Below are 16105 nucleotides of genomic sequence, written 5' to 3' on the forward strand. Positions count from 1 at the left end.
TTTACTTGAGAACTGAAATACTGCCCTGTAATGGTCACAGATGGGGTACCGTACTGTATGTTGTAACAGATGAGTTTTAGTTGCACAATGGTCCTACTCGAAGGTGGCTGTATCCACAGGATGAAGACAGGCTTTGGTTTCTCAGGCAACATCAATAAAAGACGACAGTTCCCTTATTGGATTCCTTAAAGATAAATTGATTAATATTGATTCTACTTGAGGCAGCACAGCGGCACAGTGTTTGCATTGTTGCTTCACAGCACTGGGGCTATGGGTTCAATTCAGGACCTGGGTTGCTATAAGTATGAAGTTTGTACTGTATGTTCTCCCCATGTTTGTGTTGGTTTCATCCTGGTGCTCTGGTTTCCTCCCACAGTCCAAAAACATACTGGTAGGTTAATTGGCTTCTGGAAAATTTGATCATGTTGTTAGTGTGCGCTTCTGTCTGTGTGTCCTCCATGACATTGACTTGTGTCCTGTCCAGGGTGTACCCTGCCTTGCACCTGTTGCGTGCCAGGATAGGCTCTGGCTCCCTTGAATTGAAAGAAGTAGTTAAACAATGGATGAATAAACGATTCTATCTGTATAGTTAGTCTTCTGTGTTATTCATAAGAATATATGGGGCAAAGACCTGCACTGCAAATGATCTAATCTAAGTCTTCTACTTAGTAAACCAATATGAGAGATTTCTGTAACCCTCCAATGATTTGTCTTGAATACTGCTTACAAAGCTTTCTGCAATATTTTCATTGGTGTATTTCCATAATGAATGTAAGCACTTATTAAAATAACTCCAACCTGAATAAAGTTTTGCTTGAATGAGAGAACAAAAATTGGGCACTGCCAACTGTCAATGAGATGAACATAATGTTGCCTCCCTGTTTCTGATCTTTGTCACTTGCATAGAAAAAAAATAATATTCAAATATTATTTCTTGTTTCTGCTGTCGGCATATCATTTTTTCTTCTTCTAAGCAAACCTAAGCTACTCAACTATGAAATGCATGTCATTTCCCTGACACCTTAGGTCTATATCAAGTACTGAATATGGCCTCTAAGGCTCACCAGGGCTTGAGGCCAACATTTCCTCCACATTTTGCAGAACATGTGCCACTTAATATTGCCAATAGCTACAGTTTGCTTTCTGAGGAAACAAGCATTGGGTCTGTCGTCCTGTGGTTTTATTGACACAGAATAGGATTGGCTGTTCCAGAGCAGCTTCTAATGGAAAATGGCCTCAGATATAAAAGAATGCAAGAATGTTTTAAATAGATCCATAAAATTGAATTGGAAAACATTCTCATTGACTTCTGATTATTTATTCCAACTGAAGGAAAATTCATACGTTCCCCAGTCTGTGATTTACGGAATTCATGCTGTTCATAAAACTAGACATGCTTGGCTATTTTTACCTTGTCGGTATGCCACTGCTGAAATAAGTTCCCTTGTACCAAGTTTTGTATCAAGTCTGACAAATTACTTCCGAGACTTGCTTTGGTTCTTTCAAAACATCTATCCTTGCAGACCTTTGCTGTGGAAGGTTAGGGATCTGTTCTCAAGAAATCACTTCACAGAGTATTTCTTACTATAGCATCAGGCTGGGAGGTAACATCTAGAGATTTTTCACATGGGGTATTGTAAGATCTTTAAATAAACTTATGGAATATTTGTGGGAAATCTGAAACTAGAATGTACAGTTCACTCTTCTAACAATGAAACATTGTTTGAGTTCTGTATGAAGCTCCTTCAGTATTTTGAATAACTGTAAAGACAGGCTCAACCATTTAAAATAATAAAACCTATTAGATTTATAGTGACCTACAAGGACCTATGTGCTGTGCTGAGAACTGCAAGTGATAACTTGAACATTTCTGCCATAAGGACACTATAATACATCAATTTTCTAACATCTTCTTCCAATTCAGGGTTGCAGGGGAGCCAGAGCCTATCCTGGCTAGCAAAGGACACCCAGAGGAAACCCACGATAAAATACAAACTCCACACAGACACTATACCAGGTATAGAATTGAACCACTGCAACGCCATGTCACTGACATTACAGTTGTATTGATTATTTTGTGTTATACAGTACGTTTTAAGACAAAAAGCTTCGAGTAGAAGGGAACGATGGAACAGCTCCATCATTAAAGTTATAGAAACTAAGATTCTGATGTGATTTTGGTCTTGGTAGATCAAAAAATAGTAGAACTCATAAATACTTGTTGCTATGCTCTTATCAAAGAGTTAAAACAGACTGAAAGAGTAAGTGATGTTTGTAAAAATTATATTTTTAGAAATGATGTCACTTTGGCTTAGCATATCCTGTCAATCTATGCATAGCTCAAGAGAATGCTGCACAAATTACAGTGTACTGTAAGTCACAACCAAAGTGCTATAATTTAGCATTTTCTCTTAGAAGTGAGTTGAATTGCAAACATGAATACAGTGCTATAATCACCGAAGAATGAATTAGAAAATGGGATTCATCTGTGTGCATAGACCATAAAGATAACTTATACAGAGCAGTTAGGAAGACAACAATCTAGCAATTACAGTGGCAAGCTGTTAACTTGCACATTGAATTTTGGTTTGAGTTTGATATTGTCATTCATAACAAACCAGTTTGTATGAAACCAAAATGTCGCACTGCAGACATTTAAATTTCTATGTCATTTCATAAGCTAAAAAACAAATGATCATTAATTCAGTGAGGGGATGCTCAAAGTCAAACTACTAGTTCCAGATCTCCCCATATGCTTGGTCTGGCTGGCCTGCACTACTTCATTTTAGGCTCAGTGGTCTGCAAATCATTGTGCTGCTGGCTCTTAGCAACTTGTGCAGTTTTACAAAGTAAGCACACTGTCATGTACTGCTTCAGGGATCTTGCAATACCAGGAAAAGCCCTTTTGTTAATGGCAAAAGGTGAAACCATTGATCCCTACCAATAAAGATACAAATATCAGCTGGTGGAGTTGAGCCGGTTTCTCAGATATGTCCCTAAGGTACACAGTTGTTTGTTTAGCCACAGGGTTTTCTGTGTCAGTGGTGGTAGCTCCCATCATCATAGTGCATTAGACTTAACAGAGTCATATTCAAAAACAAAGAGCACTAATGTCAGATTCCTTTGTACTGGTTTTGGTCCTTTACTACTTTTAATAGCAGATTTTTCTGAATTTTGTTAAGAGGTATCATTAATGGGCAAGTTGATAATTTTTTATTAAAAAAACAATACATTCAACAATACTACAGTATTTTCCTTTTTGATTGGTATTATTTGCAAGGGTAATCGATGTCACCATCTAATGATATCCATCATGTTGTCTTTCATTCCTATTATCAGGTCAGGCATGCTCTTTTTGTAAGTGGTTGTACTGTAAGTGTGGCCTAGCTACTGTTTTACGTACATGAGGGGGAGGAGCTATTGTATGACACTACAGGATGTCAATATTCATTTGTTATATAAGAAAATAAAATTCAATATTCGCTAGCACAGAGGTGACCATACTGGACTGACACGTGGACAGAATACCTGTCTATATATTTATTATACAGTATATATTCTATATCAGAAGGAAGCTTAACACTCTTTAGAAATAAAGTATACAGATTTTGCAAAATGATTAACTGTTTTTGGCATTATGTTGATTATTTGATCACTTAGGACTGTGACAGTGATACAGTCGTGTGACTGACTGTTGCATAAGCTCTAAATCATTTCATGTGTGACAGAGGTTATTGGACACAGGTAATGAGGTGTTTTAACCTGGTGAATGTCCTCACACTGCTCATATAACAGTTAAAGAAAGTGACAGTTATGTCATGGAAGCCTTTCTTGCCAGATTTAGCATCATTTAACATTTGTGGGATAAAATGGGATTATGTGTGTCAACTAGAGCTCAGAGACCAGTGAACAGGAACATACTTGTCTAGGCTTCATGAGAAGAATTGGATAGAATCTCACAAGACTGCATCTGCAACTTGGAGCAAAGCAGACATTGCAGATGTACAGCTTGTATTGTTTTCATCAGTGATCACACCTGTGATATTCTCAGCAGAACCCCTGTTGATTAACCTTGTTGAAAAAAAATGTTAATCTGCATAATGAATTTACCTTAACCATGTCAATGCATATACTATAAAAAGTTGTCTGTCTTCCAATAACTTTATTTTAGGTAGCAATAACTTTGTGAATTTGTTGCAGTGTAAGTGATACATTTCTTTTACTATATAATACAGTACAGTATGTACAGTATATGCTGTACAGTGGTGGCTCTGTGGCTAAGGATCTGCACCTGTGGCTGGAAGGTTGCCAGTTCAAATCCCTTGGCCAGCAGAGAAATCCTACTTTATTGGGCCCCTGAGCAAGGCCCTTAACCCCAGCTGCTCCAGGGGCATTGTACAATGGTTGACCTGCGCTCTGACCCCAAGCTTCTCTCCCTGTCTGTGTGTCTCATAGAGAGCAAGCTGGGGTAAGTGAAAAAAGACAAATTCCTAATGCAAGAAATTGTATGTGGCTAATAAAGTTACCTTAGCTTATATACACACAGCTAATGCAAGGATGTTTACTTTCAAAGTGATTAGTATACCTTTAATTTTTGGTTTGATATAAAAAGGTTGGATTTTGAACTTGCACATAGTGTACTTTTCCCTTTGGAGCTTTAAATCCTTTTTCTGAAATGAAAGTTACTCCTTTATTTTCTCCCCCCCACCATCACTAACAGTGCTGACTATGTTGTAGCAAGCAAGTATTTCCACAGGGATTGTACAGTGTGTGTATACGCTTGCCTGGGCAAGAATCAGTCTGTGTTAGACCTGTACATTCTGAGGTCTACCAAAACAGTTGCACTCATGATGTGTATTTGGTACTTTGGTTGAGTGTTCATAAGAGTTTTGAAATAAACAATTATTAAAGAATAATAATTAATTCTTTCTATAGCACTTTTCATTCCAAAAGTACTCTCGTTGTTATTTATATGGGAGGAAGCCCACTTCATCTACCACTGAAATGCATCACCTGTATAGGAGATGACACCCTTTCTGGGCCAGCAGCATGCCACACTTGAAATAACACCCCGACTCTCATGACCAGTGTCTCAAAATCTTCAATTGTCTAGTAGTCAGAACCCTGGTTTTACATGTCATCAGAACACATTACACTTCCTTAAGCATAGTGACAATGAACAAACAGAGAAGCAAGGTAAGTATCGTGTCTTTCCATTTTAATGTCCTTTATACAGTATCTTCCATATTTATCAGTCAAATTCAAAACCAGAGTTATAATTGAGGCTACTAAGGTATTTTACAGGTTTTTAGATTTAAAGTAACGGATACGTAAATATGAGTTGTGGAGGAGTGTTTTTACATGACAGCCTTGCTAGAAAGAGATTTCATGAAGACTGTTGTCAGAAAAATAAACAAATGCTAGCACATGAAACAAAAGTCGAATTTGAGCTTGCAACTTGAGCAGATATATCTTAATATAATTTAGGGAGCAATTTTCTGTTTTCATTGGTTCATCGTGGCAGTGTTCACTGGTTGTCGATGAAAACTATCACTCTGTGATGGATGATATTGGTTGATGAACGCATGGAAATATTAAAGTAATCAGCAGTAACATCAAAGGGATATATGTCTTCCAGCACATGTAAGTGTACAGATCAATAGAATTTGCAAAACTAAAGTACATGATCTATTCAATGTGAATCATGACTATTAAGCATTTTATTTGATCAAAAGTTATATAATTCAAAGTGTTTTCACCAAATTAATGTTCATCCTTTTTTCCTGTTACATCTCTAGTAATTTAATAAAGTTTTTTGTTAATACAGTATCTTCAAAGAAATTCCATTATGATTTGCAGTCCTTCCTCAATGTCCACAGGTCAGCTTCACACTTCTATATTTTACACAATATTAAATATTCAAAACTGTCATTCCTGCAAAGTTTAATTAAAAACCTGCTCACTAATGCAGAAAGACAGATTCCACAACCATGTACTGTATATTGTACACAGTAATACCTATTTTAAATGAATACACAGTCCATCCTTTTTAAACATTGGAAAGTAGTTCTGGAAACTCCTTCTTAGTCTTCCTTTATCTGATAATGAAATAATGAAACAGTGTATACTGAAATAAAATGTGCAGAATTAAGAAAACATAAGAAATTACAAATATTTTGAAATAATTGAAAACATCTTAAAAATCCCAAAACATCCACAGTATACTGTATGTCTATTTTCTTACTGGAAATACTCAATTAAGCATCTTCTGAAGACGATGATAACAGGGTGACTTTTTTTTTAATGTAGCATAACTTTATTGGCCATATACAATTGTTTGCATTAGAAATTTGTCTTTTTACATACCCCAGCTTGCTCTCTCCACAGGCAGGGAGAGAGAAGCTTAGGGTTAGAGAGCAGGGCACCCCTGGAGCAGTTGGGGTTAAGGGCCTTGCTCAGGGGTCCAATGGAGTAGGACTCTTCTGTCAGCTGCAGGATTTGAACCGACAACCTTCCAGCCACAGGTGCAGATCCTTAGCCACAGTACCACCGCTTCGCCAGGTAGCAAGGTAGAATTTTAATCAAGCCAAGTAGGCAATGTACAGTACAACTGAGAATACATTTAGAATATTGTACACAATTTTGATCACTACATTGTAGAAAACATATTGCTGTTCTGGAATTAATCCAGAGAAGAGCAACCAGCTGCATTAATGGTCTTAAGAATGCCCTACATTTACAAGCTGAAGGAATTGAACCTTTCTAGTCTTGAACAGAGACAACTGCAAACGACCTGAAATGACCCCCTTTTACTTGTATCTGTTCTTAAAATAATTTGTTTCTCTGAGTTTTTTTCATCAGGTAACAGTCTACCCTGTAACTTTTGGGTAACTCCCAGTACGATACCATCACAGATGGCTGTTTACCGATACACACTTAATCATTCAACTCCTCTCTTGCCGGAATGCGGGACCCGAAAGACTGGAGGAGTAGGCTAATCTAAATCTGTTACCTCGAGCACGTCTTAAACTCTGCAGAATCTTATGTAAAGCCCTTACACTCAGGTGATACGTCTCAGCGACCAAAACCAAGAAAACACAAATTATCTATGAGACTTAATATCACTGTTTTTAACATGGTTACATTACCGGATATAATCAACATTTTAAGAATTTATCTGGAAATAACAGCTACTGTAAGTTTTCCATAAGGCGCAAGTGGGGATGTGTCATTTTTCATGATATTACGCACATTTTTCGTCCACCTGTTTAATCATCAGAGAATAAGATAAGAACCAGAGATGTCTCCCACAAACCAATAAATGAGAAGATAAATCGGCTGCCTCAGAAAATGATAAAGACCGACAAATAAACTAGTCCAGTACTGCGCGGTTAACGGTCACTATCAGACCTTGACATTTGTTCAATCCTGTATTTAGCCTTTTCAAAGACACCGCTTTAGATATTTTACAGATACAATGACATGGAAAGGGAAAATGGCAGGGGAAAACGGCTACTTTAAAATTCTTAACGTAATATCAGTGGGTTTTTTTCAGTATAACTACGCCTTTTGATACTGTATAGATTTTTTTTCTCGGTGAGTTTTTAACCAGATGCCGGTGTTGGTATATTCTAAACACCTACTAAGATGTCTACTGCATGGTTTAAAAGATAAGGCTTCATTATACTCTGTTCGCATTAAATAAAACACCAGATTATTTTACTCATTCTGGGCGATATCAGATATACAGTACTGTTCAGTATATCTGATATCAATGGCAGTGTTGCATTTTGCATAAATTAGCTGTTGCTTTTAGTTTTTTGTCTTCAATTTGATACAAAACACCGATAAACAAGTTAATATAATTATTCCAAATATATAGTACAAGGACGCAGCTGCCACAACAAACCTGAATCGCCAGGATACGCACCGTTGTGATACAGCGCTAGGTGGCTGGCGAAGGCGATACATTAACTATTTCAGTTGTGCGACTGTCTACTGATCGTAATACAGAAGAATTATAAACTTGGAATGGAGGATTCATATCACGGTTTTACGTAACATCGATAATTCCCTGCATTTTGTGACGACTGCTTTCGCTTTGTGTTGAACAATTTAAATGTACTGTAATCTACTCTGCAGAAGCCCAGATGGTAACTGTAACGAAATCACAATGCACAATGAACAAGGAACTCGAGAAGCGAGCAGACGAATTTCTTTCCTATTAATGTTTTTCGTACTCATTTACGTGCATATCAAGAAACTGAACAGAACTACGGTATAGCAGTGCAATGGAATATAAGTACGGTTGAGTTATTTACAACTGGATCTTATTTTCTAAAATATAACAGTATTTGCGTTTCCTTGTGTGTATGGACTGTAACTATTTCGGGAAGTTGGCACTGGCGAGGGCTGATATGTTTGAAATAATTAAAATATGCAGAATAATTCACTTACAGTCCTGCTGTAATAGTTTTCTCTTCAATGAAAAGGGGATATTTATTTTTCGAAAGCAATAACGATGCAATTACTGCTTTAATGCAGCTATGAAACACATGCAGAACTGCCTGCATCCATCTCTCCTCTCTCCCCCTCTCTCTCTCTTCCGGGCGCAGCTTTGGCAGCTTGGCTCCAGTTCAGCTCCTCCCCCATGTGGAGGTTCACTTGATCAAATCCTTGAACGTGAACAGTTTCGCTGAAAAGCACTTTTTTAAAACCGAGAGACTACAGCGGCCACAGTAACAATCTCACAAGTTCCGAAGGAGTTGTGCGCTCCCTTAATCGTTAAAAGGGTTTTGCGAAGAATAATCCCTAAATTTCTACCAGCAATGGAGAGGGGGGCTGGCTTGTGCCCAGGCTTGTACTTAGCTCTATGGACCTGGCTTCTGATCTCCACTCATATTCTGATTACTGCCAAGGCTGAGATAACTTGCACATCATGCCCATCACGGGCTAAACTGAAACGGGGGGGATTAATGTTGTTCACGCGTGTGGATGCAACGGAGACAGGGACACTATCTTCTCAGCAGATTCGGAGTCATTCCCAAGTAGCCGGGGATTTTAGCTCTAAGACTGGAAATGGAAATGGTTCGGATGCAGCTGCTCCTGGGGATGTGATGAAATTGGCTAAGGGTGTCAGAATGGCTCGTTCAAGAGTGGATGTAGTGTATTCCAAAGTAGCCTTGAGGAGTTCGCTTGAATCCGGGGAGAAAGAAGAAAAAAACACTAGTCAAGAAGTGACCACCGAGGAGATGAAATTGGCTCATTTTAGAAACAAAGCAGCGGTAAGAAATAAACTTTCCGAGGCCGATGACAAGACCACGTCTGAGGACGCTAAGTTTCCGAGGGTGAGGAGGAGTGGACCCGAACTGTCAAAATTAATGGAAAAGGTGAAGACCAGTAGCAGCGCTCAACTGGAAGGAAGTCATTCAGATGACAAGAAAAGTGCTGACCCTATGCTGGGTGGACAGAGACTGAGCAGGTCCGAGTTTAAATGGACCAGGGATGAAAACAAGGCGGTAAACGCCAGACAAGACGAGGTGAAGCTAATCAGCACTACTTTCTCCCTGACAGGAGATTCCGCTCACAATCAGGCAATGGTGCACTGGTCAGGACACAACAGCAGCGTAAGTAAGATAGTTTGTTAGTTTAAAGGCCTACAGAGCTACACGTGAAATATTGGAGTGGAGTGAATATAATTTCCCAAGCCCTTATGTTTCTGTCGTAGTATACTGTATAAACAATTCAAAGCGCAAAAGTCCAGTTACAGATGTGTCTCTGCCAGTTTATGCATGCCGTTTTCTCCAGTAACAGGTGCACTGATTTTTGTCTGCTCCCATTTTTTTGATCCGTAAGCATTACCTAAATTAATACATTTGATTTGGCTTATTTACAGGAAAAATTCTCGAATGGAATTTGTTAAAGGCGCTTTTTATAGTATGTAGGACCTCTTTACATTGCATGCATTTGGACTTTTTTTACAAATTGTGTGAGAACGGTCACGCAAAGATTTGCAGCAACTCATTTCATTTACCAGATGCACATTTTCACACTACATTGCTGCTGTTGATTGCCTTTTGATGGTGGCTACTTATATTTCATCCTGCAAGCAAATTACCCCCAATGAACTGCAAACTTTTTTGTACATTAGAATATAGTTAACAAGATTAACCTAATAAAGGGTGATTAACTATGGGCACGATGTTAGATCGTTTTATTAAATTTCTAGCATTCACATGATTTTAGTACAGTTGCACTAGATTTTTTAAATATGTGGCTGCAAATATGTCTGTACTCGTTTCTCCTAGGTGCACTGCTGTTTTCTTGTTACAAAATAAACTAGACGGATACAAAGCTAATATTTGGCAGGTTGTTAACGGGTTCGAGTGTTCAAAATTAACTACTTTATTGTCCCCAACGGAATTGAGAAATCTGCGCGCAATTAAGTTGATTAGAAAAGGTTGTAAATATTTCTAGGTATCGGGTAAACTATTGCTGGGCAACTTGCTAACACCAGGAAGGAGCAAAAGCTGTTTTACCGAGAAATTCTCTTGATATAGAAAGATGCAAGGAGAGACGGACTGTAGAACCCATGAATGTGTAGAAGGAACCTCGTAACAACAGCAGTGTAAAAGAATACATCTGTCGTGATATACCGTACTGCGCTTTTAGATGTGACTGAAATGCAGCCAATAAAATACTGAACTAGGACAGTAAGCGGTTGCAACATTAGTGAATCGGGAATTTTATTCTGTGCATGTTTATGTACTGTACATGAATATTATACGTTGAATGCACCCTCACTGGACTAGTAGTTGGACAAAGAGGAACGTCAAACGTCGGGTATGCCACCAAGTAACAATCGTAAAACTGTATTACTGAGATTTTCCAAGCGATAGTACAAACTTTTATTGTACAGTATATTGTGTACTTTATGCGGATTGCCTTTAGCGCTGTTGGTGTTACTGCGGGGCACTATAGTTTGGGCCAGCTGCTATATGCTGTAAATGTGTAAATCTTTTTTTGTTCTAAAATACTAATACAGGGTTATTAGTTTCTTCACGATAGCTTCACTGTGCATCAATAACATACATTTGTTATTCAGATTGGTCTTTTTAACTACTATTTTAACTACTATCATTTCAAAACAAGGTAAATCTCAATCTCTTGCTGTCTTCTACAAAGGAAAGTTTCACTAACCTAAGAGGTCAGAAGGATATACTTAAAACTAATTCGAGTAGTTTACCTTATCGTACTGGTAATCACAGGGTTATCGGTATACTACAATTTATTTGAAGGGCCTTCATATTAAATTTTGCTGTGTAACTGAATTTTGGAACAATAGGCTGTGCAAATATCAAACTGTAAATTTTGAGATGTGGTTACACGACTTTACCAGAAGGTGGAGCAGTCGATAGTTACTGTAAACAGGCAGTCTCCCCCTTCAAACCCCAAATGATCCTGAAATAAAAGGATTTGGCATTAGGAATTTAAAATATCAAGCACTCCGCATGAAAAATACCCAGGGGCACCTATGCAACAGTCCTTTCTGCCCAATCTGGACTTGCCTAAGTAGAAATGTTATTTTATAGTGATAACATTCAAACAAGATGTATAGTAAATGACATGATGCAGTACTTTCTCCCCTTATATTCCCGATTATCTTAATGGAATAATGTTAATTTAAAATATTTCACAGTCTTAGAATGGCTCTTGAGTGAACCGGGAGTGGGGGGGGAGATAAATTTAGTAATGAAAAACAAGTTTTTAATTTCCTTGACAAACCAGTAATCTCATTTGAATGCTGGGTGTTTAGTTCTGATTCTGAAGTCAATTATTATGCTGCAAAATACCACTGAAATAACTGGTACTGCATATAGTCAATAAATCCAATATTCTCAAACAAAAGCTAGTAAGCCATAATTCTAGCATATGTGTCTTGTTCCATATTTCCTTTTCAGATAGTGCACATCAATGTATCATTTTCAGTCACTGAGAACCTACAGATTATGAAACCTACATTGCAATTTACTTGTTGGTACAGCTGCCTAATTCAGCAGAGGATATATTAAAGTGTAACAAATATCTAAAGTCTTTTGTGTAAAAAAACGTCCTAGTTAGGATTTGATCTATACATATTCATTCAATTAAATAATTTGATATCCAAAGACTGTTTTGTGCTTCACCGTTTACTGCTGGAATGGAATATTACGTATTTGGACGATAGACATTTAGCCTGTAAATAATAACGAGACCCGTATAAGGTCATATAGGTTACTAAGCTACTTATTATCCTTTACTGGCAGCCTGCACTGTTAACGTGCAGTAATTAAATCGAAGTGTACCTTTGGAAGCAGGTAGTTAATGAAGCTTCCTCTAAAGTTATTTTTGGGTGATCCCTGTATTTTTTGTGCAGTAGGTCGTTTACAGGTGTTATACATCAAAATGTCCTGCTTATGTAAAATATTTTCTAAATGTCATATTATCACAAAATATATTAATAGTTTAAAGGCTGTGTTTTGTAAGAGAATACTGTAGATCTTCATTGATATACTGTACGAAAAGTGTCAAGAAGATACATTTTTTAAAACTAGTTCACAGGTGGGCTGATTGTGTATTCTGTATCTGAATGCTGTTTCCTGTAGCCCGCATCCTAGTGGCTACTTAATCATGCTATAACATTCATAACTTTTTAGAACTATTTTTCTAAACAAACAGGCAGGGTCCTACAGTATGATGACTTTAATTCTATTTCTAACCCCAAGCCTAACTATAACTATAACTCTAACATACAGGCTCTACAAAGGCATTAGGCTGACTATGTAAGACTGCATTTAAATATATTGCCACATTTTCATTTCTTATGCTTTTTGGGGACTTTTCTAAGGTCCCAAGTGGGTTAAGTGTAGAGCACCCCTGTGTTGTTGCTGAATGAACATGCTTTAGTGAGACCAGTAGTCACTGTGTTGTACTCTAAAGCCTTAATAACTACAGTATCACGAGACTTACTGGGATTTCTCCCTTGTGAGGGACTGGCTACTTGTGTGTGTCCCCAACTCTTCTCCTAGTTTAGCACTTAATATCCATTGGTTTCATCCTGATTTTGCTTGTGATGAATTAAGTGCTCATGGATGGTGTGACGGACCCTGAAGTCCTCTATTTAACCACTGTATAGCTTCCAATGGGCAGCTAGGCAGGAAGAATTCCCTCTAGATTGCCTTGTTTTTCTTACTTAGCTGACCCAGTAGAACTGTCTCACAGAGCAATTACCATTCCTCAAATACTAACTGAGCCAACTGAACCCTTCATAGCAAGAGTCTAGTGCTTTACATGCAGTAACTTGCACTGTTCTTTAAATTGGGATTTAAAAGCATGAAGAAATGCAACACTGAGATCAACAATGGGATTAACCAGATGATATTTTAAACACATATATCAAACAAAGTCACAGAAAATACCAACATAAATACAGATCAAAGAATCATTATACGGTATGTATTAAGTACCAAGTCCCCCGACTAGCTTTGTTGGTAGAGCATGAGACTCAATCTCAGGATAGTGGGTTCGTTTCCCACGTCGGGCGCAAGGTTCTCTAACAAGTGGGCAGCAGAAGTATGGGGCAGTGTTGGTGGCGGAGGGTCACATTTCTGTGACAACGGCAACAACAGTAGCACTATCTGCGTGGAAGAAAGGCCTGGCAATCTACTTCCGTATCTTGCCATGAAAACTCTATGGATAGTGACAGGGGAACTATCCATAGGGTCTCCATGAGTCAACACCGACTCGACGGCACTCATCCCATTCATCCATTAAGTACTAAAAGTAATGCACTGTCAACATGAAAACAGTGAAGCAAGTACCTTACCAGGCTCTGGATAGGGTGCTGTGGGATGTTCTGCCTCTCATGTGTGGCTGCAGCCAACTAGCTGAGGCTGATTGCAGCTGTCTTTTGTTGGTATCTTTGGCTTGTTGGTTTCACAGATGTTCTGTTGGTCTCGGGTCATTAGAAAAAGCTTCAGTGTTTTCCTATTCAGTAAGGATGCCCTCGATCTACCACAATAAAAAAAAAAAGTATTTTTATGGTGGAAGATGATTCCTTTTCAAATCATCACACTTCCATTGCCCCACCAGCTGGCTTGGACAATGAAACAATCAGTGTAATGCTCTCCATGGTGTCTTTAAGCAGATATTCACCTGCAAGTTATGTTTTACCCTTGACAGATATGATCATGTCTGTCAAGGGTAAAACATAATTTGTAGGCAAATAAAACACTTAATAGCTCTATGTTTAGCTCACAGAAGTTCTCTGGCCCATAGGTGGCAATTTTGTCTCTATGCTGCCAGCATGCTATCCCTGAATGGCCTACTAGCATACAGATCATTTTCATGCAGTCAATGAGCTGCGTTCCTTCTCTTGATGTGAGTTCTGTCTTCCTGGAATTCCACATGCTGTAGCCGCTGCAGTCTGACAATGATGAACACTGAAAGATCAGATGGAAGTGACGGTTCTGAGCCAGGGCATGGCGCGTCCCTTACAAAGCCGTCTTCCTTTTTTTCTTGTCCAGTGGTTATGGAAGTAGAACATGTCATTCCCCAAGCCACTCGCACAAAAAGACTGCTTTCAAGCATGTCAGTCGCAACCATGTGATCTTCATCACATACTGTACGTTTTATATGTCGCTGTTTTTGCTTTCAGTCTGTTTTCATGCTTACATATACAGAATCCTAAACGGTATTGCATATTGGTAATTTTAGCTCAGCTCAAAAACTGTTGCTCTTTATTTTCTTATTCCCAAAGAATAATATTATTCAGACAATCAACGAAGCTACATATGTGCTCAGCATTTGAAATGTAAATAACCTTTTTAGTGTGTCCAATGAGCTATTGATGTAAAACTTAACCGTTGCATTTTAATGTGCAACAGAATATTAATGTGAGTAGTGCATTATCATCTTCTTCATGTTGTTTTAATTTTTAAATTTTAATTTTTCACAGTTCTTCCAGATTTCCTGCAATATGTAATTTTCCTTTACCTAAATACTATTCAACAGAGGCGCTTGAAATCGTAAAAGAAAAACTAGGATTTCAAAATAGAAGGATTTTCAGAAAGAAATCTTCACTGATGATTTCTTGATGCTTTTGGAAAGCCTGTGGTATGAAAAGAGAGGTTTATTCCACTTCAGGAAACTGGACTGGACTATTCTTCTTGACCCCAGTAAAAATGAATATGTATGGAGTGCTGTCTTGTTTAGGGGGTCTAAGAAATATTCCTATTAAGGATTGTCAGGAGTAGCATGCTTAGTCTCATCTTTCTTTATAAACATTGGATACATTTCTTCTATTGAAAATGATTATGGATCATAAAGATGTTATCATTATTTTCTGTCATTTATGCCTTAGAAATAAAACATGCCTTTTCATTATAATTAGTGTTTGCCTTCCATTTGGACTCCACTAAAAATATTAAAAATTCTTTATTTATCCTGACCATTATAAAAATGTTTTTGGGCAATTGAAATTTAGCTTTATGGCTATGAACCCACATGAGACTCATGTGGCCTGATTATTCACTTTTACGGTGCACCAGATTCTTATTTATATAATAATAAGATAATAATAAGCCCAAACTGGGAATTTTTCAAATCTACTGCAAACAGGAGGATTGCTCTGCAAGTGGAATACAGTGGAGCAAAATCACTTCTGGATAAGTTCTCTTCCAGATTTAGTTAGTGTTACAGCATAGACTGGTTGCTAACACTAATACCAATTTTTTTTCAGATTCCTGAATACTGTACTTCATCAAAGCTCTACATGATATTGATTGAGTGAGCCAATGTGAGGGGCACTATTTTTCATGAACCCGCTGAACAGAAACTCTTAGGTAAAAACCATAGGTGGAATTCCCTCTCCTCATATTGTCAGACTGTCGGAATGCCACTAAAATCGATTTCTGCTTTTTATGTTTAGAACTTTTCTTTGGGATTTTGAGACACAGCCGTGTACAGTACTTCTTTAGAACCAACCAAATAGCAGAGGAATAAGATGGAACTACAGGTAACTGTTTTTTTTTTTTGCCACACAAAGGCTTTTGGAGTCTGGTACAAG

At 37.9% G+C, this 16105-nt stretch overlaps 1 protein-coding gene across 1 annotated transcript; it reads left to right on the forward strand.

Annotated features, from left to right (window-relative positions):
• The first annotated feature begins 8621 nt into the window (after positions 1-8621).
• On the forward strand, positions 8622-15847 carry LOC148835020 (uncharacterized). The gene is made up of 3 exons (XM_088916105.1): positions 8622-9389; positions 9574-9626; positions 15779-15847. Exons 1-3 carry the CDS (start codon positions 8829-8831, stop codon positions 15813-15815), a joined length of 651 nt encoding a protein of 216 aa, XP_088772231.1. The 5' UTR covers positions 8622-8828; the 3' UTR covers positions 15816-15847.
• The last annotated feature ends 258 nt before the right edge of the window (positions 15848-16105 follow it).

The sequence above is a fragment of the Atractosteus spatula genome, chromosome 5, assembly GCF_055471065.1.
Source record: "Atractosteus spatula isolate fAtrSpa1 chromosome 5, fAtrSpa1.hap1, whole genome shotgun sequence".
In the NCBI taxonomy this organism is placed as follows: Eukaryota; Metazoa; Chordata; class Actinopteri; order Semionotiformes; family Lepisosteidae; genus Atractosteus; species Atractosteus spatula.